Below are 23,368 nucleotides of genomic sequence, written 5' to 3' on the forward strand. Positions count from 1 at the left end.
GGTGCCCGCCTGTGGCCCAGCTCCTGCCTCTGCACAGTGGAGCTGTGCAGTAACTCAGGTGGGACCCGGGAGCTGGAGCTGCCACCTTGCTCTGCCTCTACTTGGTTCCTCTGCTTGGTGCCTGTTGCTGGTGGCAGCCAGGGAGTCTCAGCAGCCTTGGCCTGGGCTCTGCAGGCCATCCACCCGAGGATGGGGGTGGTCCTTGCTAAGTTCCTGCCTGGAACCCCGAAATTGCTCTGAGTGGGTGCAAGTGGATGAGGTCCTTCCCATTTCAGCTCTGGCGCTCACTAGTCAAGGGAGACTGGTGGCCATCCGTGCACTGCTCTTAGAAGGACCCAGATGGACAGGAGCCCATGGAAGGTACCCAAGTGGTCCCAGCTTGGGCAGGGATTCCCAAGCATCCCATTTCTCCAGGAGTTTAGAGCCTCACATCACTCTTTTTTTTTTTTTTTTTTTGCTGTTTCCTGTCCATGTCTCTTCCAGGCAGGCCTCCAGGACTGCTGCAGCTGCCTCAACCCCTTCTTCTAGGGAGGGTTGCACTGGGAGTTTCAGGTGCACAATCGCCCTCAATGCTTGGGCTTTCTTTCCAAAGCAGCCCTCAGCACTCTGTGGGCACTCCAGCTGTGGGAGGGCCTCTGAGAGGGAGACTACAACTTGGAACTCAGGCACCTGGGCTCCAAAAGCAGCTGCCATGGACGGGCCACCAGGCCTGGGGCTGACGGGGAGGCCTTCCCTGCCTGCTGCTGGCACCGCGGGCCCCAGGGACTTGAGCAAAGCTGCAGAAATGGGAGCCGGGACTGGGAGGGACAGCTGCGGCAAGGGCGTGGACCGCCCTGCTCCCCTGCTGCCACCTGCCCCTCTGCACGGCCCCCAGCTGGGTCCCTTCTCTGTGGATGCCCCTTCCCCGGGCCCCTCACCTTCTCGAAGCTATACTCGCCCGACCAGACTCCGTGGAGGACTTGGCGGTAGATGAGCTTGGTGCTGACTGGGTCCTCCTTGGAGTCGTGCCAGGGCGTGAAGAACTCCTTGCGGAAGTAGATGCGCCAGGGTGACTGGCGCTGGCTCTCGCCCCTCTCCCGGGCCAGCTGCTCACACTGAGCCACGGCATCCATCACATGGTCACGTCCATTGCCCAGGGACCAGAACTGAGAGCAGAATCAGCAGCAGCGGGAGTTAGCAGCTGCTGGCATGTCCCGTGGGGACACGCCTCCCCATATGTTGGGACCCTCAGAGCCCAGAGTGAGCTGAATGGACATTGCTGAGTCTCCCGGAACCTGACATGGGGCATGGCCTGTCCATCATTCTGAACCATTCCTCCCTGCCAGCCCCACCCAAAGGAGGCAGGAGCTGATGTTTGTCAGTGGGACTTGGGCCATGCACCGTGTTGGCTGCTGGAGCAAGTGGATTTGAGGCTAGGGCACTTGGGCAGGCAGTGCTGGTGTTCAGTGGGGATACTTGGGTGCAATCCTCCATGCCTGCTGCTGGGGCCATCTGCAGCTTCCAGGGCACAAGGGAATCTGGGACAAGACATCAGAGCCTGTGTGAGGTCGCTGGGGGTGTTGTTGGAAGTGGCAGGTATGCCTGTGGCAGGTGTGGGGTTGGGGTGCAGCCACTGGGCTGTGCATGCAAGCAGGCAACAGGAGGACAGGTGTGCGTATGTGTGTGTGTGCATGTGTGTGTGTGTGGATGTGCATGTGTCCAGCTGCTGGGGGCAGGTGAGGGCTGAGCTTGTGTGAAAGGGACACCTGGTTGGTACCTTATCATACACGGCGACCTGGAGGGAGAAGCCCAGGTGGTCACTGAGGTCCTGCTTGCGGGCGATGTGTAGGCAGATCTCCCGGGAAGTGGAGGCCGAGTCAACCATGACCATCAGACTCTCTCCGGTAGCCAGGATGACTTGGATCGGGATGTGCTTCTTGGACTTGACAGCCTGGTGTGGGGGGAAGACAGCCCCTCTGGCCCAGGGTTCCTGGGCTCAGCAAGAGCTTCCAGAACCTGCAGACCAGTGACTGCCCATCCTGGCAAGGTCCAGTGACTCAGACTCACACAAGGTCAAGGGCTCTGAGTCCAGTTCTTAGGAACTATCATTCCTTTCTGTGCATAATGCTATGAACACATAGAGTTGTCACCAGCTCCCCTGCCAATACAGTTTGTGGAGGGAGCCCCCTTGTGAGTGGCCTTGGGAGGCAGGGAAGAGAACGGGACCCCCAGCATAGAGCTCCATGGGCATAACAGAGGTGAGAGCCTTGGCTTGGGCTGGGGCTGGAGCTTTGTGTAGAGCAGGTCCAAGAGGCATCCCTTCCACCCTGGCTACTCTGAATGACCCTTGCCAAGGATACTGTAAGAGTCTACAGGTGATGCAGTTGCCAAAAAGCAAGGAGGATGGCACCTGCTGCCAACAGCAAAGCCACTGAGGATGGCTGTGGTGTGGGTACCTGTCGCTCCCCCTCTTCGTGGAGGAACGACACAGGACCCTGCGCTGTTCTTTCGTCTGCTCGGCCCTCCCCGGGTTTGCTGCTGGTTCTTCCCGGGTTGGCTACCATCCCTTCCACCTCCGTGGAAGGGCAGTTCCCCCTGGCCACATTCCCCACTTCCGCAGGGGAGCGGCACACCACCGGCCGGCTCTCTGGGGGGCTGCACAGGTGTTCCCCTTAGATGTTCCCCATAGATGTTCCTGGTGCATGCCGTCTCTCTCCTCCTTTATAGTCCTCCTCCGCCAATCCCAACTCGGCTGCCCACACGCCGAGTACGCTGCTCTCCTCCAATCAGGAGCAAGTCCTACAGTTTATTAGTTGAACTGGAGGCAGCTGTGCGGAAGCTGTTTACTTCTCTCCCAGCGCCATATTGTGGGAGAGCAGATGCATAGAATAAGTCCTAATTCGAGTAACTTAGTCTAGTCCGGATTGCTCCCCACAGGTACCCACCACATGGGGTGGGGGTGGTGATTGGTAGTCATTCACATCTCATGCTAATGAGATACCACTGACCCAGAAGGTATCACAGCAGAGACAGGGGAGCACAGAAGACAACGCCCCCTCCTGGAGAAGACCCCCACCAAGAGCTGTGTGCAGGAGCCACGGGGGCCTGCACCCCACACTGCCCATCGCCGCCCCAGCCAGGCCCTACCTGCAGCTCCAGGTAAGTGGGGGGCTCCATGCGCACTCCATTGGCACAGGTGCGTCTCAGGCGCTCAGCACAGAAGGGCCCGTAGCCCACCGGCCCTTGACCAATGAAATTCAGCAGATACTGGTGGGTGAAAAAACGATGTGTGTGTGTAGGGGGAAGATGCTCAGAATGGAGACTGAGTTCTCCTTTCTGCCCAGGTGGACAGGAAAAATTATAACAAGGGGTGGGTGGTTAGCCCCAAACCAGAGTGCCTGGGTTTGCCTGGTGGCAACTCCTGACTCCAGCTTCCTGCTAATGCAGACCCTGGGAGGCAGCAGCGAAGGCTCAAGTGACTGGGTTCCAGCTACCCAGGTGGGAGACTGGGTTGAGTTCTTGGCTCCTGGTTTCTGTCTGCCCAGAGTTCTGGCCATTGTAGGCATTTGGTGGAGTGAACTGGTAGACCAGATCTCTCTCTTTCTCTCTGCCTCTCAAACAAGTAAACTGTGAGATTGTGTTCCGGACTGTGCTGAGATGGGTGCTTCCCCCACTCCCCCCACCCCACGAGACAGAAGAGTGGTGCATTCCTGAGGAGCGATACTTGTTCAACACGGCTGGTTTCAAATGGGCAGGTGGTTTGACCCCATGATCCAAAACTATCTTAAAGGCAAAAATGAGGGCACTTTAAAAGGTCTGTGGAAAGTGGCCAGAGTTGTGGTGTAGCAGGTAAAGCTACTGCTTGTGACACCAGCATCCCATATGCGCTCTGGTTTGTGTCCTGGTTGCTCTACTTCTGATCCAACTCCCTGCTAATGCACCTGGGAAAGCAGTGGAAGATGGTCCAAGTGCTTGGGTCCCTGCACCTACATGGGAGACCCGGATGAAGCTCCTGGCTTAAATCTGGCCCAGCCCTGGCTGTTGAGGCCATCCGAGGAGCGATCCAGTGAGAGTGGAGTGGCTGGGACTTGAACTGGTGCCCATATGAGATAGTGGTGTTTCAGGCGGCAGCTTTACTTGCCATGTCACAGCACTGACCCCTACCCCATGCGTACTTTTATAATAATACCTATTTTCATGAATTTTTGGGAGACCCTTCACATGCATAGAATTCTAAATTTTTCTTTGCACACAAATAAACATGTGGTTTAATGTAATTTCCCCCAAACTTTCAAAGTCCCCTGGACTGAGGCAGTGAAGCCTGGGGCCAACCACCTTCATTGTCAGTTCTAGAAGCAACTGAAGAATGAGAAAGAGACATTGGTTGAGGCCACGTTCCCATCAGTCCACTCCCCTTTCCCCTGCCTTCTCATTCTAGCTCCAGACAGCCTAGGCACAGGGGCTGTGGCCTGGCAGGAACCCAGGGCTTTTTTTACAAATGAGGAAACTGAGGCAGGGAGCACCCAGACATCGCTCCCCGTGCCAGACTGCAGGTGCAGGAGAACCAGGCATGGACCAGGATTTCTGGACCTGCTCCAGACTGCCCCCTCTTCCCCATGCTCCCGCTGTAACTTGTCCCCCTGAGCACCCAGTGCCAGCCCCCCGACCCCTGCCCCTTCACACCTTCATGAACCTCTCGGAGGGCGGGAAGCAGCCCAGGCAGAGGCTCAGCAGGATCCAGCCCCGAGCCAGGCTGCTCTTTCTGACGTTCCCTGAGAGCTGCTTGCAGATCTGGCAGTAAATCTCGTCCCTGAAAGACACACAGTGCTGGGAGGGCAGGCGGGGCCTGGCCCTGGGGAAGGTGCACAATCCTTCTGCACACCAGGTGTGTGTGTGTGGAGCTTCTGTGGGTGCCCCTCCAGCCTGGGGACTCTCTCAGCCCTGGGAGCCACCCCAATGTTCCCCAGGACCCTGTACCCCACCCAGCAAGGCCCTTGGTCAGCTCCTGCAGGCATCCCATCTGCCTAGGTCTCCGCATCATCATTCACTCCTCCGCCCAGAACGCTGTGCCTCTGAGTGCTGCCCTCAGCCCGCTGTGCCCTGGCTTGATCCAGCTTTCTGCTAATTTGCCAGAGAAAGCAGCAGAAGATGGCCCAAGTACTTGAGCCACTGCATACACATGGGAGACTCTGATGGAGTTCCTGGCTCCCGACTTTGGCCTGGTCCAGTCCAGGCTGTTGCAGCCATTTGGGAAGTGAACCAGCAGACAGAGGAGCTCTCTCTCTCTCTCTCTGTCTCTCTCTCTCTTTCTCTCCCACCCCATCTGTCTGTAATTCTGTCTTTCAAATAAAATAAATAAATCTGAGAGAGAGAGAGAGAGAGAGAGAGAGAGAACCACCAGCAGAACCAGCTGAATTAGAAGACTTGCCCCATTGCTGTTACACAGGCAGTTATGACTTGGGTGGAAGTCTTGTAATCCTACTGACTTGAAGAAGCAGAAGCTACAGTCTGGGATACTCAAAACAGCTTGAGGTAGCGGGGGAGCCTGAGAATGAAGAGAATCAGAGAAAGCAAGTCCTGAATTTTGCATAAAAAAATCTTCCTAAATCTCTGGCTGATTCCTTATGTGCTCATGGTGAGGCAGACTCTGGGCATCCCCGTTAAGGCTAAAACAACCCAAAAGGGATTCCAGCTGCTTCTCACTGTGGGGCACATAGAGTTTTAATCTAGCCAAGTTACTGGCTGGCCCCAAAAAGCCAACACTCTGAAAGAATATAACAGAACATAGTCTGTAAAGGTATCAATCTCAATGTCCAAAATACAACCCAGAATTACTAGACTTACAAGGAAATAGGTAGGACATGATCATTCCCAAAACAAAAGACAGCCAATGGAGACTGACCTCCAAATGACTCAGACATCAGGTATGCAGAAAAGACTTAAAAACTGTTAGGACCCTGCTTGAGGACATAAAGAAAACCTTGCTGACAGTGAATGAACAAACAGGAATTCTTAGTAGAGAAACAAATATGAAAAAGGTGCAAGTGCAAGTTCTACAGCTGAAAAACCTAGTATCTGAAATAAAAAATATGTTGGATGGATTGGGGGAACTGAAATATCAGTGAAAATTGAAAACAGATCAGAAGAAACTACCCAACCTAAAGAAAAAAGCAGTGGCCAGTGCTGTGGCACAGCGGGTTAACGCCCTGTCCTGAAGCACTGGCAACCCGTATGGGCGCCAGTTTGAGACCCAGCTGCTCCACTTCTGACCCAGCTCTTTGCTATGGACTGGGAAAGCAGTAGAAGATGACCCAAATCCTTGGGCCCCTGCATCCGCATGGAAGACCTGGAGGAAGCTCTTGGCTCCTGGCTTCAAATCGGTGCAGCTCTGGCCGAGCAGCCATCTGGGGAGTGAACCAGCAGATGGAAGACCTCTCTCTCTCTCTCTCTCCTCTCTCTGTGTAACTCTTTCAAATAAATAAATAAATCTTTTAAAAAAGAGAGAGAGAAAAGCAAACAAGAAAAAAATGAACAGACCTTCAGTTTATGTTTAATTAGAGTTTTAAAGGTTTAATTAGAGTTTAATTAGTTTAATTAGAGTTTAATTAGAGTTTGAAAGAAGAGAGAGGGAGAGAGAGAGAGAAAGAGAGAGAGAGGAAGAGGAGAATGCAGAACAATATTGAATAATGGCTAATCATTTCCCAAATTTGGCTAAAGTAACAAAATTAAGTGAATCCCTAAAATACAATACTTTCCCTTAGAACAGTATATATGTTCTTAAAGTTTGTATGAGAACATAAATTGTATATTAAGCAAAATTTATATAATATGAGGTAGGAACCTGCTCATTTCCAGGGCCCAGCACTAAAGTTTGTTCTGAAATGAATCCCCAGCCCACAGCGAACAGAACCTGGCCTGCAGACCCAGGACGGGGAGCAGGGTGAGGAGGGGACATCTCCAGCTGGGGCAGGCTGCAGCCGTGCAGTGAGAGCCAGAGAGGAGATCTGAGGTTCTGATCAGAGGTCTGGGGTCTGTGGGCACTGACCTCAGGCTGGGTTTCAGAATGGCGTAGCCCACGATGAAGTGCACCTTCTCCAGGTTGGACATGGGTCTGTCTGAGATGGGACCATCAGGGTTGAAGTCCTCTTCTCCGATACTCAGCCGGCTGGCAACCTGGGGGCCCGGAGACAGCGGTCAGCATGGCCGTGACTCCTCCCACTGGCCAGGGAGTAAACTGGTGCACAGGGAGGGAGGTGATAACCTGGAGCCCTGCGGCACACACAGTTCCCTGGCCCTGGGCCCACCTGGCTTGTGATCCGGGAGGACCGCTTCAGCTTCATGGAGGAGATGTCTTTGGTCCCTTTGTCCCCGTGGCCCGGCCTCTGTGGGAGGAGACGGTTCCAGACGGATGGTGAGTGTGAGAGGTACTGCGAGGATGTTGGCCCTACAGCCACCTGGGCTGATTTACCAAAGCTGTTGGGGAGGAGCCTGCCCCCAGCCACCAGGGTCTTGGGGCTTTGTTGTCATGAGAATTTGTTGCTCAGTGTGGGACTGGGCTTGCGTGGGGATCAGCCTGGGTCTGGTGGTCAGGACAGAGATTGCTTGTGCCACCCAAGTGTGCAACACATGAGGATAAGCTCTGTGAGAGAAAGCAGTGCTTGTGTGGCCCACTGCTCTGGGAGTGGGCCAGCCCTGCTTCCTCTGTCACCTCCCTGCCAGAGTTCCTTCCCTGCGGTGTCGCCAGCCCCTAAGGTGTCCCCCCCCACCCTGTCTGTGATCACCGTCTCCTGACATTGCTGCCCTGTGTGACCCCCGTCCCCGCCCCGCCAGATGGGATGTGACTTCTGAGATTCCACAGTGCATCTTCCTCCTTGGATCTCTCATCCTGGGGGCAGCCGTGTTGAGAGGAGGCTCAGGCAGCTGTGTGCAGAGGCTTGTGTGGTGAGGAAGCCGTGGCTGCCTGCCAACAGCCACGTGAGTGCCATGCCTCGGGAGTGGACCCCACAGCCTGATGCAAGACTTCAGGTGACTCCAGGCCCCCGGTGACAACAGCTTGATGGCAGCCTGAACCCCAACAAGCCATTTCTAACCCTTAGAAACTCTTTGAGAAGATCTGCATGTGCTGTTCTAAGCTGCTGACTTTTGGGGTAACTTGTTAGGCAGTAGCGAAGCCTAATACGCAGGAGTCCGCGCCTCCGGAGATCGGGGTGTCAAGGCTTGGGCTCCAGCAGCTTCCATGGGATTTCTGGCCTCTGTAGACCACCTTAGATTTCTGTGCAATCTGTCTGTACACAGGACCGCACAAGCTGAGCCTCAGCCAGTCACCTGACGGGAAGGCAGCCTGGGCCGTTGTGTGCTGTCACTGCCGTGTGATTCCTCTGCACTGGGCCTGGCTGGGTTAGGACACAGAACTGGGCCTTAGGAAGGGCTGGTGCTTAGAAACCGATGGGAACTGAGGCCGGCGCTGTGGCACAGTGAGTAAAGCCGCTGCCTGCACTGCCAGCATCCCACAGGGGTGCTGGTGCGAGTCCCAGCTGCTCCACTTCCTATCCAGTTCCTTGCTAATGCGCCAGGGAAAGCAGCAGAGGATGGCCCGAGTGCTTGGGCCCCTGCACCCATGTGGAAGACCCTGAAGAAACTCCTGGCTTCAGACCATTGGCAGCCACCTGGGGAGTAAACCAACAGCTGGAAGGTCTCTCTCTCTCTGTCTCTCCCTGTCTCTCTGTAATTATGACTTTCAAATCAATCTTTTTTTTTTTTTTTTAAGAGAAATGGATGGGGACCAGTGCTGTGTGGCACTGTGGCACAGAGGTTTCAAGCCCCAGCCAGAAGTGCTAGCATTCCATATGGTCGCTGGTTTGAGTCCTAGCTGCTCCTCTTCAGAACCAGCTTTCTGCTATAGCCTGGGAGAGCAGTAGAAGATGGTCCAAGTCCTTGGGCCCCTGCACCCACATGGGAGATCTGGAGGAGGCTCCTGGCTCCTGACTTTGGATCAGCTCAACTCCTGCCATTGCAGCCATTTGGGGAGTGAACCAGCGGATGGAAGACCTCTCTCTCTGTTTCTACCTCTCTCTGTAATTCTGTCTTTCAAATAAATAAAAATAAATCTTAAAAAAAGAAATGGATGGGAATTAATCTTCCATCAGAGATTTGGAAAAATACGGACCAGGAACTTGGTCTTTGAATTCAGCAGAAGGCATTCCAAGCCCAGCACCCACACATGTGTTCACTGTGACACGGGAGGGAGTGATTCCACTCCTCTATGTCTTTAGCTGAAACAAAATGTGATACTCTCTACCCTGAAGGGTTGCTTCCCCAACCCCCCAGGAATTGCATCAGGAGAAGCAAGGGCACACAGCAGCTTCCTCAATGACATCTGAGGTGCATCTTATTCAGCCTTGAGTCAACCCCAATATTCAGAGCCCAGGGGACTCCCCACTAATGACTGTGCAATTCACCAAGTCCTGGGCGTGATCCTAGACTGGCTCAGGGGCTGGGCTCAGCGGGCGACGACCAGGAAAGGGCTCTGGGTCTGTCTCCCTGCCCAGTCCAGCTTCCCAGGGGCCTCACCTGTGAGGACCCAGCAGGCGATGAACCCCGGGCACTGCCGGCCCCGCCCAGCGTGTCGTGGATCTGCTGCATCACGGAGTCGCCACCTAGGCTGTTCCTGGCATACAGCACGGGTTCTGGAAGGTCGCCCATGAACCTCAGGATGATGTTCCACACGGCCAGCGCTGCCTGGAGGAGGTGACACAGAGATCCCAGCTGGAACGCAGCCCCCTGCCCTGGGGTTCACAGCGGCCCTACCCCTTTTCTTGTTCCCTCTGCACAGTACAGCTCTGAGGGGAGTCTTGAGCCACTGGAAGCCAGAGAACCACTTGGGTACCTGGCAGTCAGCATCGTTCTCGTGGTAGAGCAGTGGGTAGCGGAGCGGCCGCTGGATGTGCGTGTGGCTGGCCGATTTCTGGAAGTACGTGGCCGCAAACTTGGGGAAGGTGTACTCGGCCAGGACATCCATGTCCTCCTCTGGCTCCTCCGCCATGGGGACTGCGTCCAGATCAATCTCAGGCAGCTGCTGGGTCTGGGTCTTTGATTCCAGGTCCTGCGGGGAGGGCCGGTGCAGGAGGACAAGGGGTCAGCACTCCCTGCACGTCACAGCCAGGCTGTCATGAGTCGCCGAGGGCAGGGTGAGCAGCCCTTGGGGTCATGGGGGCTGGGGAGGCCTCTTTGTTCCACCCTGCAGACACTGGTCCTCCCCACCACCTCCCTGCAGGCCCAGTGCTCCAGGGGGGAGGGAGACAGCCCCAGGCACCGCAGTGCTGAGGCCACAAGGACTGAGATGTGGACAGTGCCTGCCTAGGTCCTGGGTCTTGGGGCCCAGAGCTGGGTGACAGATGAGGGTCCCGCCACACAGCTCCTCCTCCCCCCACCCCTTGCCACCATCTGGGTCTCTCAGTTTCCCTCTGCAGGTCACCAAGGTTCCTAATGCACAGGGAAAGTGGCTTGATTGCAAACCCAGGAGTGTGGCACAGCAAAGGCCTTTTCAAGTCTTGGAGAGGCTTGACCACAGAAACTTAGATTGCCTGTCTTCTTAGTGTGCCCACCTAGGGCTGTGGAACCTGTAGCCTCCCCGTGGAAGCCCTCACCAGGAGCCAAGACATTGACTGAGGTCAGAGACCGGGTGGGGCCTGTCTCCCCCAACCCTGCCCCCGCCAGCTGTCCTGACCTCGAAGCGTGATGGGGCCTGGCCCTCCTGGCCCCCGATCATGGCAGGGAGGAAACCAAACACTCGTTCCACCATCTCCGTGTCGGTGATCGTGTCGTAGATGGATTTGCGCTTCTCGGCAGGGGGATCGCTTCGGTTCTTGGGTTTATCAGCTGGGATGACCACTGGGCCCTGCACACATGCCGTGGGGCAGGGTCACTCAGGGGCCCAGCTCTGTTCACCCTCCACGGCAAAGCCCCTCCCAGACGCCAAGTAAACTACATTCTGCCATCATTTGTCCAGATCAGTGTACTGGTCTCTAAAGCAACAGACTCTGCCAGCTATGGTGAGCAGGTAGCAACCAGCCAGGGCTTCTTCCCCCTGAGAGGATCAGTGGTCAAGGGACCCTGGAACCCAACTGCAAAGCCACAGCGCAGGCCCACCTGATCCCTTTATTCAAAGGATGGGAGAGGTACTGGGGCCTATGCTCACTAAAGCTCAGGTTCCACTGCCTTGCAGCTAGGCCGGGCTCCCCTCGGGGCAGAAGTGCCAGCTGCTGCCCTGTCTGAGGGCCGATTCTCTCCCACGCTCTCTTTCCTGAGTCCATGCATGGAGCTGGGAGAGATGTCACCCCAGCTCCTCCAGCTTATCACAACATCACCTGGAGCCCCGAGGTGCAGGAATGCAGTTGAGACTTGGGGGCCCGGTGGAGGACATGGGGTCACATAAGAGAGACTTCACAGTGTAGGAGTACACACTTCGGTGCCACCCACTGCTTCCTGTCTTCTGCCCGCCCCCCAGACACTGGCTGGCTCTCCTTGGTCCTTCCCTGTCCCCTGAGCTGTCAGGCACAGTCCAGTAACCAGGGACCCTGGCTCTCCTTCTGGGAACTGAGGTCTCCCTTTGCTCCTCTGGCCCAGGTTTCCTGCGGCTTCCAGGGGGCCAATGATGCCTGCTGAGAAATTGTCCCCAAGGCAGAAAAGAGTGGCCTAAAGAGCTCAACCTCCAGGTTCCAGGCACAAGGCTGTCCCCGTGCGTCTGATGTCACCCCCATGCTTCTCCCTGCAAGTTCCTGCATGGTGCCCAAGGCCATGTCTGCGGTGCTGACCTTGGATAGGAAAGGAAAGCAGAGTCTCTTGCGCTTTCTAAATTCCAGCCCGGGAGGTGCCTCCCTGTTGGCCTCCTTAGTTCTTGTGTGTGCCTGAGTCACTGCCACAGAGCTGAACATGTTGGCCTGAGTGGGAAACTTCCAAAGGGGCTGCTTTGCTCACTGTTCCTGCCTGCCCACATCCACTTGCTCCGCAGCCAGTCCATGGGCCCAAGAGGCTGCGTGGCCACCCACCTTGGCCTTACGCTGGAAGCTCCGCCGGGCAGCCATGCCCCTGGCGTGTGCCTGGATGATGACCACTGCCCTCTTCTTGGCCTGGACTTGCTGGCGCACCAGGTAGCCCCTGCACCGGGCCTGCAGCTGTACCATCTTCTGCCGCAAGGCCTGGAATTGCCTGGCTAGCACGTGGCTGCGAGCGATGGCCTGCAGGCGCTCAAAACCCAGGAGGATCTGCAGAGGCGAGAGGGAGCTGGACTCACAGAGAGAAGGCCTTCTGTGAGGGACAGAGTGGGATCCCTGGGAATACTTCACAGATGAGCTCTATAGTCACCTACTTTTTTGAGGAGAGGGCTGGGGCTATACTTGATGTCCTGAAGGACTTGGAACAGAGTCTACCCTACAAATAGGTGCTAACCCAGCCTTTGTTCAACAGTATAAACAATAGGGTGGCCTCCTGGGGACCAGGCATTGAGAGGGACTGGCTTGGATTTTACTTGGGCCATTGGAGTCCAGAGGCCTTGCTTGTCACGCCTACATACTTGCACAGGTGTGTGGAGACCTGTGCCAGCTCCACTGAACTAATCTTTCTAGGTGGTGCTGGTGGGGACGGTTTAAAACAAGAAGGAAAACGGGGTAGATATTTGGGGAAGCAGTTAAGCTGCCCCTTGGGATGCCTGCATCCCATATTAGTGGATGGGTTTGAGTCCCAGCCCTGATTCCAATTCCAGCTTCCTGCTAATGCAACACCCTGGGAGGCAGCAGGTGATGGTCCAAATACTTGGGTTCTCGCCACCCACGTGGGAGACCTGGGTTGAGTTCCAGGCTCCTGGCTTTGGCCTGGCCCAGCTTTGGCTGTTGCAGACATTTGGGGGAGTGAGCCAGCAGGTGGAGAATCTCTTTCCCTCTGTCTCTACCTTTCAAATAAATAAAAATAGATTTTAAAAATTAAAAAAGAAAATTAAGAGGGAACTGAGACACTGAAGGACACCCGCTTCCATGCTGTGAATATACCAAAGATGAAAGCAGTCTCTGAACATCTGGGAGAAGCTGTGTTGCCTTCTGAGAGATCATGGTGGCTGCAAGGGCTGGGGGGGTCACACCGATCCATGCCCTAGTGCCAGCTCTCCTGCTTACTGACTGCGTGCCCTGAGCACAACTGAAGTTGGCCCCTAAGGGTTAAAGAAAGCAGCTTAACCCTTCTATACTTACAGGGTGGGTTGAAAGTTAAATAAAAGGGTGCCTGCTAAGCCACACAGCCAAGTAAGCCTTCCACGCCTGTGAGCACCTATTGCGTTCTTTGTGAGCAATAGATGCAGACGGGCCTAGGACCATTTTGCTGAGGGCCAGCAGTGATGTCACAACCATGGTCAAGTCCACAACAAAGGCAAGCGGGCGAGTGAGGCCCGACAGGGCATGGCCACGCTTGCTCTGCTTCCTCTGTAGAGCAAGTGCTCACCGAGCAAGTACTAGCGGTTCAGAGAGAAATTAAGAAGCGGTGCTTGACACACAGAGAATGACAGTGTCATTGACTTTGTGTTGATACCTGCAGGAGAGGCCACCAACCAGGGGGCCTGGGACTCTGCTAAGAGGGGAAGTGTGCAGGTGCAGAGGTCGATGGTACCTGCTAGGGGTTGGAGCCTGCCTGTCTGGGAACTCTTATGCAGAGAAACACGTCTGGAAGGCTCGTGTTTTATTGGACAGTTATGCACGGCTGCCCAGCATCCCCAGTGAGCTTTCTCACCAGCTTGAAATTCTTTCTGCTGTGGTAGCCCCTCCATCCAGCCTGGAGCGTCACGGCCGCCTGCCTCTGCCTCAGGAACTCCTTCCTGGAAGGGGAAAGGCAAGTGAGAAGTGTGGAGCAACTCCCGGAGTGGGGGTGGGGCAGGAACCGATTGGGAAGGGCAGAGGGACCGTCACATGCTGGTGAAAATGAATCCACATCGTACTGTCTCAGCAGCTTTCCACACCCAAAGACGCACAGGTACGTTAAGGACAGTCTCCTTTTAACAAGCCAAATTTGTGAAGGAGAGCGGCAAGTTTTTAAAGTAACCAAATTGCCCCCCAAAGATCCATCAAGGCATAAGAAACAACTCCAACTTCTCATTTCTTGCCAGGCCTCCCTCCTCTGGCTACTAACCCAGGGCTGATGCAAAGAGTATAACCGGAAGTTGGGCTCTGGGGAGGCAGAGATACCTTCAGGCCAGCTCGGTGCAGAGTGATTTTCTTCTATTCCACACTTTACTGAGTTTTCTTGTCATTTCTAATATATTTTTTTTGCAGGATAAAAAATCTCAATCACATTAAAAATCATTTGGAAAACTTCAGTATTGATTGATGCCAGGGTCCTGCCCTGTCCAATTAAGTTAGAACCTTTACTACAGTGTAGTAGGTTAAGCCAATGCCTGAGATGACAGCATCCCATATCAGAGACCCGGTTCCAGTCCTGGGTGCTCCACTTCCAATCCAGCTCCCTGCTAATGCGCCCGAGAAAGCAGCAGCATGAACTGAAAACCATGACTCAGCTAAACACTATGAAGAACTCACTTAAAATACAGTGAGATGGGAAGGTTGAAAGTCAAAGGATGGAGAACATTGATTATGCAAATAGTCATAAAAATAAGACAGGCATGACTAGGTTCATACCAGATGAAGTAGATTTCAAAGCAAGAAAATAGCCTGAGACAGAGAAGGACACCACACGATGATAAAAGGATCAAAATCCTCCAAGAAGACTCAGCAATCCCCACGTGCAGGCACCAAGCAACAGCTAAAAAATGTATGAAGCAAAAACTGCTAGAACTGAATGCAAAATTATAGTTGGAGACCTCCACACCACCCTCTCAACATTGATGGAATAGTTAATCAGACAAAAGAGTTGGCAAGAATATAGAATCATACATCGCTATCAACCTGCAAGATACAATTAATATTTTTAGAACTCCACCCAACAACAGCAGATATGCATTCTTTTCAAGCATCCTTAGAACATAATGATCTGTGCAACACAGTCAAAGTAGTACTGACAGGGAGACTGATGGCATTTAACACTAGAAAAGAGGGAAAGGGGGTGGTGCTATGACATAGCAGGTAAAGCTGCCAGTGGCCTGTGATGCCAGCATCCCATGGGGGCGCCGGTTCGAGTCCTGGCTGCTCCAGTTCCCATTCATCTCCCTGCTAATGGCCTGGGAAAAGCAGCAGAAGATGGTCCAAATATCTGGGCCCTTGCCACCCATGTGGGAGACCAGGATGGAGTTCCTGGCTCCTGACTTCAGCTTGGCCCAGCCCTGGCCATTGTGGAATGAACCAGCAGATGCTCTTTCTGTTTCTCCCTCTAGCTGTAACTCTTTCAAATAAATGAATAAAACTTGAGAGAGAGAGAGAGAAATCTTTGAATTCATTCATTTAATCTCCCATCTTAAGGATCTCAAAAAAGAAGGCTAACATACACCCAAAGATGGAAGAAGGAAGAAATAAGAAAAGGAGCAGACATCAATGAAATTAAAAATGAGAAAAATCAATGAAACAAAAAGCTGGATCTTCAGAAATGTCAATGAAATTGGCAAGCCTCTAGCAATTAAAAAAAAAAGAGAGAAGACACAAATGGCCAACCTTGGGGACTACCATTACTGATTGCAGACACCAAAAGGTCTGTGCAAGGAAGTACTTTGAGCAGCTCTACACACATAAATGTGACAGCTTAGAAAAAGGCAGAGCCATGGGGGCCGGTGCTGTGGCGCAGTGGGTTATCGCCTTGGCCTGAAGTGCCGGCATCCCATATGAGCACCGGTTCGAGACCCGGCTGCTCCACTTCCTGTCCAGCTCTCTGCTATGGCCCGGGAAAGCAGTGGAGGATGGCCCAAGTCCTTGGGCCTCTGCACCCACGTGGGGGACCCGGAGGAAGCTCCTGGCTCCTGGCTTCGGATCAGCGCAGCTCCAGCCATTGCGGCCATCTGAGGAGTGAACCATCGGATGGAAGACCTCTCTCTCTCTCTCTCTCTCTCTCTCTATGCCTCTCCTCTCTCTGTGTAACTCTGACTTTCAAATAAATAATAAATAAATCTTAAAAAAAAAAAAAAGAAAAAAGCAGATCCATGCCTCAAAAAGCACACACGACCACAACTGGCTCAGCGGGAAATAGATACTCTGAGGGGTACGCCCATGCTTTGCTTAAAGACTGGGGTGGGGGGAGGTCTGAGACCCCCTGCTGTGTTGCACAAACTAGGACAGTGGCAACATCTCCAGCTGATGGACTCTTATGGGGCCCCCCGTGGTGCATGGGGTCTGTTGCTGTGGTACCTTCTTCTTGTGGACCTGAGCCTCCCAGCCCAAAGGACCTCGCCATTCAAACCCACGCACTCTTTGAGATGGTGGAAGGAGAACGTGGAAGTGCAGCTGAGAGCTGCGCTGCCCTTGGCCTGGCTGCTGTCTCCTGCGTGCACAGTGGCTTCCGCTCTAAGCATTCCCAGAATGTTCTAGAATTCTCTGGCCAGCAGCGGCAGCCCTGCTCAGGAGGGCTCGGGCCATCTGGTGCTTCAAGTACCCCTAGGGAGGGACCAGCGGGAACATGCAGTGGGGATCCCGGGTTGGGGGTGGTGTGCGGGGCTTGGGCAGGGCCAGCACCTGTGTCTGTAGCCTCGCACGACTCTCTGGATGGTCATGGCTGCTCGATCCAGGGCCTGGCCCCTCTGTATTTCCAGCAGCGCGTCCTGGTGGTCCTGGGAGAGGAGCAAGGCATCCTGTAGTGGTCCTCCCACCTCGCGCCCCACTCCCGCCTGCCTCTTGCCTGACTCCTGGGCTCCCCCTTCCTGCCCCTGGAGGACACATGCACACAGAAAGGCCTCCAGGTGACTCTGCTGTGGCTCAGAGATAGGAGCTCCTGCTACACCTCCCACCCCCTGCCCGGACCCTCCCCTTGCAGCGCCTTCTGCTTTCAAACTTCAGTTCTGCTCTGGGGGAATCCAGGAGGGGAACACAAAGTTTCACTGAAATTGTGTTTTCTTTCCCCCACATTCATGCTTGTTTCATGTCAAAGGTGTGGCGTGCCCAGGGTGAGACCAGCTGCATTCACCCCTGGCCTCACCTTGTCCCCCACCCCTACCCGGCCACCCTCCACGGGGTGAGAGGCACAGGCTGGCCCCTGCAGCCCCAGGAAGCCAGCACGGTATGTGTTGATAGGATGCAGAGTAGCGCCACCTGCTGGAAGGTGGAGAGGATTGTCTGGGCCCCTCCTGCCTCCCCCAGCCTTGGTCACAAAACACACTGGGCCTCTTGGCAGGTCCTGGGACACAGAGGTGGCAGACCTTGTCTGTGGCCTCAAGGCAGGGGAGGGAGAGAGGCTCTCTGGCCATCTGCCCATGCTGACCTCACTTCCGCCCTGCGGACCTCACAACCTGTGCACTCTCTCGGGCAGTGCCCTAGGCCAGCCCCTCTGCCAGCCTCTCTTTCCCTCTGTTGCTTCCTCCCTGCCTGTCCTCACCCAGAGCCCCAGCACAGCCTGATCCACCCGTGGGCAGAGGTACAGTCTAGAGGGCTGGGCCAGGACGTCCCTGGGGTGGTGGCAGGCTCCATGAGGGGAGGGAAGGGTGCAGTGGGGCCAGGGTGGGGGGCTGGGGCGGGCTGGCTGGGTGTCCTCTTGGCCGCTGTCTATTCCTCCTCACTTTGCCCATGCACCTATGGCTTAGGGGGCCAAGGGACATGGAAGTCCTCTTCCTGTTGGCTCTCGGACCCGCCGGCAACTTGGAGGTGACCCCTGCCTGCCTGCACGCTGCCAGGGATGGGGTGGTGGGATGATGACAGCAGCCTGCTAAGGTCTACCAGTTCTCCGGGCTCAGGCAGGGCTCAGCCTCCCCGGATAGGAGGAAGCCTCTGCTGCGGGCTGTGGAATCCAGCAGGATGGCGGCCTCTTCCCGGGACCGCAGAAGCCCCTCTCTGGGAAGCTCCTGGGCTTCTGCCAGCTGGCCTGGCTCTCCCCTGGGCTCCCCCAATCCAACCTGACTTTCTTTCTTTTTTTTTTTTTTTTTTTTTTGACAGGCAGAGTGGACAGTGAGAGAGAGAGACAGAGAGAAAGGTCTTCCTTTGCCGTTGGTTCACCCTCCAATGGCCGCCGCGGCCGGCGCGCTGCGACCGGCGCACCGCGCTGATCCGATGGCAGGAGCCAGGAGCCAGGTGCTTTTCCTGGTCTCCCATGGGGTGCAGGGCCCAAGCACCTGGGCCATCCTCCACTGCACTCCCTAGCCACAGCAGAGGGCTGGCCTGGAAGAGGGGCAACCGGGACAGAATCCGGCGCCCCGACCGGGACTAGAACCCGGTGTGCCGGCGCCGCTAGGCGGAGGATTAGCCTAGTGAGCCGCGGCGCCGGCCCCAACCTGACTTTCTACACCTGAGGATGCCCAGCGGCTCCACTTGGAGGAAGTGAGCGGATACCCAGTCTGGTACAGGATGCTCTGGAAGGCTGATGGCCAGCTGCTTCTCCAAGGTAGGGGAAGTGTCTCACCTTCAGGAAAATCTTGGTCTTTCCCACTTTCCAGTCCTTGGCTGTCCCCAGCCACGTTTCAGCAATGTGCAGGGTCATCTGGCGGAACTTGTCTTTCAACTGCAGAGGAGAAACGGGGTGGGGATAGAGGGTGGGGAAGAGGGGGGAGAGGGGATGGGGTACATTGAAGTCTCCTCCAGGGTGTCTTAGGGATCCCAGATTGCATCCTCCTCCCACAGGCCTTGCCATCAGGGGGTGTCTGGCTGGGTACAGGCCCAGGTGCACCTGAGATCAAGGGGTGGGGGAGGTGTGTGCCCAAGGCCCAGGACTCTGAGGCACCCCTGGGACCTCCACGCTGTTGTGTACTTGGCCCCAGGCTAACCCATGTGGGACCAGGGGTGCTGGCAGCATGGGTGGTGGGTGGAGGCGGTGGGGTCTCAGCCGCTAAGGGGAAGGTGGGGCTGCGCACCTGCACCCGCTCTGTGCTGGGCAGCAGCACGCAGAACCTCTGCGAGAACTCCTCGAAGGTGTAGCGGATGGGGAAGCCCGACTTTCGGATGTGCACGGTCTCCATCATGCCGGAGTAGCGCAGCTGCTGCAGGCACAGCTCGCGGTCGAAGAGCTGTGGGCGAGATGCGGGGCACTGACTGGATGCCGCCACCCAGCGGCTCCCAGCACCTGTGCCGGAGCTGCAGCGTGCAGGCCTGCGTGGGCAGGACAGGTCTGCTGGCCCAGGGTTCCATTCTGCGGCTGTCCCCCGCAGACGGGAAGACCCAGGCATTCAAATGCATTCAAAGGACATTTGGGAAGAGTATCGTTGAAGTTGGCAGGAGAGACACGTCGATGAGGTAGAAACCCTGGCACCAGCAAGAATGCACGGTGCTTCCTTATTGAAAGGCGACACGCAGAGCTGTGAAGCTACGGGTGTGTGCACCTGCCCTGTTCCTATTTCTAAGCATCCATTGTCTGCATCAAGTCCCTTCTACACCACAGAACAATGAAGAAATGAACCTATGGAGAGGCAGAGAATATTCTGGTCCACTGAGTCCCTTAGATGGGTGTTGACATGAGAGCTGCAGGAAAACTGAACTGAGCCTTGCTTGGAGGCCGGCAGACAGAAATGTGGGCTGGATGCTTTCCCTAGGCATGTCAGGGTTCAGCGGTGGCCCCACGGGCTCTGCCATGGCTTGGCCTCTAGAGGGCGCACTCCGCCCTGTAATGAGCGTGCGTGTGTGTGTGTGTGTGTGCGTGCGTGTGTGTGTGTGTGTGTGTGTGTGTGGTTAGTCCTGAGACCCCAGGGGACATACTCTGTAATGGGCCAGCCCACCAGCATCATTCTTCACCCCGCCTGGAAACATTGAGGGCTGTGGGCATCCCAGCCACATGGCGGTTAGCCTTGGGCAAGTGCTTTGCAGCCATTGATGGATTTTGTTCTATGGGACAGCCCTACGTGGTGTAATTGGTTCCCACTGAAAGATGAGGTGCCTGAGGCCCAAGGTCACACTCCTCCATGGCTGAGCTGGGGTTCAAACCCTGAGGCCCGCGGCAGCTGCCACTCACTGGGTCGTGCTCCAGCCAGTAGTGCTCAAGAAACCGGAGCCTCAGCCTCAAGCCTGCCCACCTGGCCGGCACCTCTAAAGGTGGGCCAAGTGGGCTTTTGTGGCCAGCAGGTCTCAGGGAAAACAGGGACATCTCCCAGCCATTAAGGAAAAGAAGCAGTTTTCTGGGGCCGGTGCTGTGGCGTAGGGGATAAAGCAGTGCCGGTATCCCATTACACGCTGGTTTGAGTCCCGGGTGCTCTACTTCCCATCCAGCTCCCTGTAAATGCACCCTAACCCTAACCCTAACCCTAAGCAGAAGATGGCCCAAGTGCTGGGCCCCTGCACCCTTGTAGGAGACTTGGAGGAAGCTCCTGGCTCCTGGTTTCAGATGAGCCCAGCTCTGGTGGTTGTGGCCATTTGGGGAGTGAACCAGCAAATTCTCTCTCTCTCTCTCTCTCTCTCTCCCCCACCAGCCCCATGCCTCTCTGTAACTTTACCTTTCAAATAAATCAGTAAATCTTAAAAAAAGAAAAAGAAGTGATTATGTGACATCTGCCTGCTGTGTCGCGTGGAAGACCCATTCTAGATATCACGGGACAAGCCCCATTCCAAAGCAGTGTATCCCTTTCAGAAAGGAGCTTCATTTAGCGCCCTATGATTTTTACTCCCCTGCAAGATGTGTCTGAGTCATTTCATATCCTTTCAGATGGTTCGGGGAGCCCCTGTAGGCTATTGTCTGAACATCTGTCTCCCTAAACCCATGTTGGAGTTCAGGCGCCAACATCTCACACTGATGCTACTCAGGGGGTGGAAACAGGAAGTTGGCCCCAGGGTTTAGAGGTGAGGGCCTTGGGAGGTGATAAACTGGATTAGATTGTCAAGGACGACCAGGGGATGGTGGCTTTACAAGGGAGAGAGAGAGACCACACGCCGACAATTACAGATATTTCCTAAGGACTCCACCCCCAAGAATCCAGCACCAGAGGCTGAATCAGTGGGGCCCCTCTGATCTTGGACTGAGAACCCCCAGAACAGTGAGCCTTGGGTCTGGTGTTGCGGTGCAGCGGGTGAAGCCACTGCCTGTGACAGTGACCTCCCAGATGAGCATCAGTTGGAGCCCTGGCTGCTCCACTTCCTATCCAGCGCCCTGCTGATTTACCTGGGAAGGCAGTAGAAGATGGCCCAGGTGCTTAGGCCTCTGCCACCCACCTGGATGGAGTTCTTGGCTCCTGGCTTTGACCTGGCTTAGCCCTAGCCACTGTGGCCATTTGAGGAGTGAACTAGATGATGGAATATCTCTGTCTCTGTCTCTCTCTTTCCTCTCTTTCACTCTTTCAAATAAATAAATAAATAAATCTTTAAAAAAAAGAACTATGAGGTAAGTATGACTCTCTTGTCTTAGGTTAGCCTGCCTCAGGTATTTCGCTACAGTGAATGAAAAGCTGACTTGTTTGTTGCTGTATTTGCAACTTCTGGGTGGGACTCCTAAGCCTCTGGAACAGTACTCCAGGGCTCCCATGCCTTCACCACACACACCTGGATGAAACTGGCTGTGCTGCTTTAGGTCTCAGTGCCCGGGTGTGGCTGCAGCCTCTGAGGTCCTAGTAGCACCTGCTGCTGCCTACCCAGTGCAGTTCACCCTGGGAGATGTAGCATGTCGCACCCAGCCCTCACTGCACCCCTGCAGGCAGGAGTGGTCTGACTTACGGCTGAGAAGACCAAGGCTCAGAGAGGCCAAAAGCCTGGCCAAGCACACACAGCAGGGCAAAGAGTCTGTGTGCTCCAAAGAACTTGAGGTCAGCAGTTGGCTAACCGGCTCTGTCAAGTGGGGGCAGATGCAGCTCCAGAGCTGACCAGGCCCTGGTGATGGAAACAATCCTCCTGAGATGCCACCCGAGTGTCTCCCCACCCTGACTGTCCCAGCCTCCCCACTTACCAGCGGCTTCTTGTACTGGTTGGGCTTGATGCAGCGGATGAAGTAGGGCTGGCAGCTGGTGAGGATTTTCATCAGCTGGTCCAGGGACTGCTTGAACTGGCCTGCTAGGGTGGAGGGCCGCTTGGTGGAGTCTGTAGACTGAGGACAGGAGCACAGGGCGTGAGCAGGGCTGGAGGTGTGGCTGGCCCGCTGCACACACCGAGGGCAGGTGCACCTCTGCATTCGTCTGTCCAGCAGAGTTGCCTACTGTGTGCAGGCACCCTGCTGCATGTTGGGGTCCCAGGGCTGTGCAAAATAGTCTTCCCTGTGGCCCTCAGCCTGGGGGGGCGGGTGGGAGGGTGCACCGGGAGCCCACCTTGAAGAACTGGCTCCTGGCCTTTGCTTGGCGGATGGTGCCCTGGCCCAGCTTGGTCTCTGCTGACTCCAGGTTGAACATTTCCCGCAGGAACTTATTTTTGGAGGAGTAAACCAGGGTGAGGATATCTGCACTCAGCACATCTCGGTTCTTCTCCAGGAAGCCTGTGGGGACAGCGGGGCTCGTGTGTCAGCCGGGCTCAGCCAGCCCCACCACCCACGGGGAAGATGGGGCCAGTGGGGGCAGGGACACGGGATGCCCAGAGGAGTCTCCTCTGATGGTGGCCCCATGGGAGCCACGCTCTCCATCTCCCCACCACGTGGCTTCTCCCATCCAAATTCTCAACCTCCCCCCAGCTCCTCATCCGCACTCCAACAGCCCAGTCTAAACCTCAGCTGTTGCCTTGCTCCATGGCCTCTGGAGGTCTTTCAGCCTGAATGCTGGGCCACCTGGAATAGGGGAGGGGCAGCGTAATGGGCTGGGTTGTGTCTTCCTCCATCCCTCCCCCTTCATATATTGAGGTCCTACATCTGGACATATGACCGTTCAAGGGGTGATGGTAGTACAATGAGGTCACAGAAGTGGCCCCAGGTCAGCGTGGCCAGTGTCATTAGAACACAGTCGCACAGAGGAGACCCCATGGAGACACAGAGAGGAGGAGAACCGCCCTCATTCTGTGCACCCCTCATCCTCCCACGTCCAGTGTGGGGCTGAGGTGTTCCTGGCTGTGTAAGCCTCCAGCCTGCAGGAGGCGCTGTTTCAGTCCTTGCTGAGTGACAGGACAGACATGGGTCCAGGGGCTAAGGAGACCCCTCTCTCCTCCAGCCGCAAGGACCACTGGCCTGGCCATGAAGTGGGGGCAGAATGACCCTGAGCAGGTGCTGAAGATGGCTGCGTGACCCCAGCTTTCCCCTCTGGCTCTGCCGCCTGGAAGCCCTCCCCCCACCCCATCTTCCAGTGGCATGCCGTATGCACACCTGCCCAGACTAGGGTGAGTCTGTGAGGAGGGCACAGGGAGGGGAGCTGGCTTCCATTCTCTGCCCACAGGCACCT

At 55.6% G+C, this 23,368-nt stretch overlaps 1 protein-coding gene across 1 annotated transcript in view; it reads right to left on the reverse strand.

The window, feature by feature from the left end:
• Nucleotides 1-23,368, reverse strand: part of MYO7B (myosin VIIB) — a gene marked incomplete in the record, with an annotated part of 71,612 nt that overhangs the window by 10,891 nt on the left and 37,353 nt on the right. The window contains 16 exon segments of the mRNA XM_070071046.1: nucleotides 918-1,145; nucleotides 1,757-1,930; nucleotides 3,127-3,246; nucleotides 4,663-4,789; nucleotides 7,025-7,152; nucleotides 7,284-7,361; nucleotides 9,550-9,717; nucleotides 9,866-10,081; nucleotides 10,706-10,876; nucleotides 12,027-12,242; nucleotides 13,753-13,837; nucleotides 16,632-16,726; nucleotides 18,505-18,603; nucleotides 18,953-19,105; nucleotides 21,961-22,098; nucleotides 22,316-22,479. Of these exon segments, the coding sequence (XP_069927147.1) occupies nucleotides 918-1,145; nucleotides 1,757-1,930; nucleotides 3,127-3,246; nucleotides 4,663-4,789; nucleotides 7,025-7,152; nucleotides 7,284-7,361; nucleotides 9,550-9,717; nucleotides 9,866-10,081; nucleotides 10,706-10,876; nucleotides 12,027-12,242; nucleotides 13,753-13,837; nucleotides 16,632-16,726; nucleotides 18,505-18,603; nucleotides 18,953-19,105; nucleotides 21,961-22,098; nucleotides 22,316-22,479 (2,360 nt within the window).

Source organism: Oryctolagus cuniculus, chromosome 3 (genome assembly GCF_964237555.1).
Source record: "Oryctolagus cuniculus chromosome 3, mOryCun1.1, whole genome shotgun sequence".
Taxonomy (NCBI): domain Eukaryota; kingdom Metazoa; phylum Chordata; class Mammalia; order Lagomorpha; family Leporidae; genus Oryctolagus; species Oryctolagus cuniculus.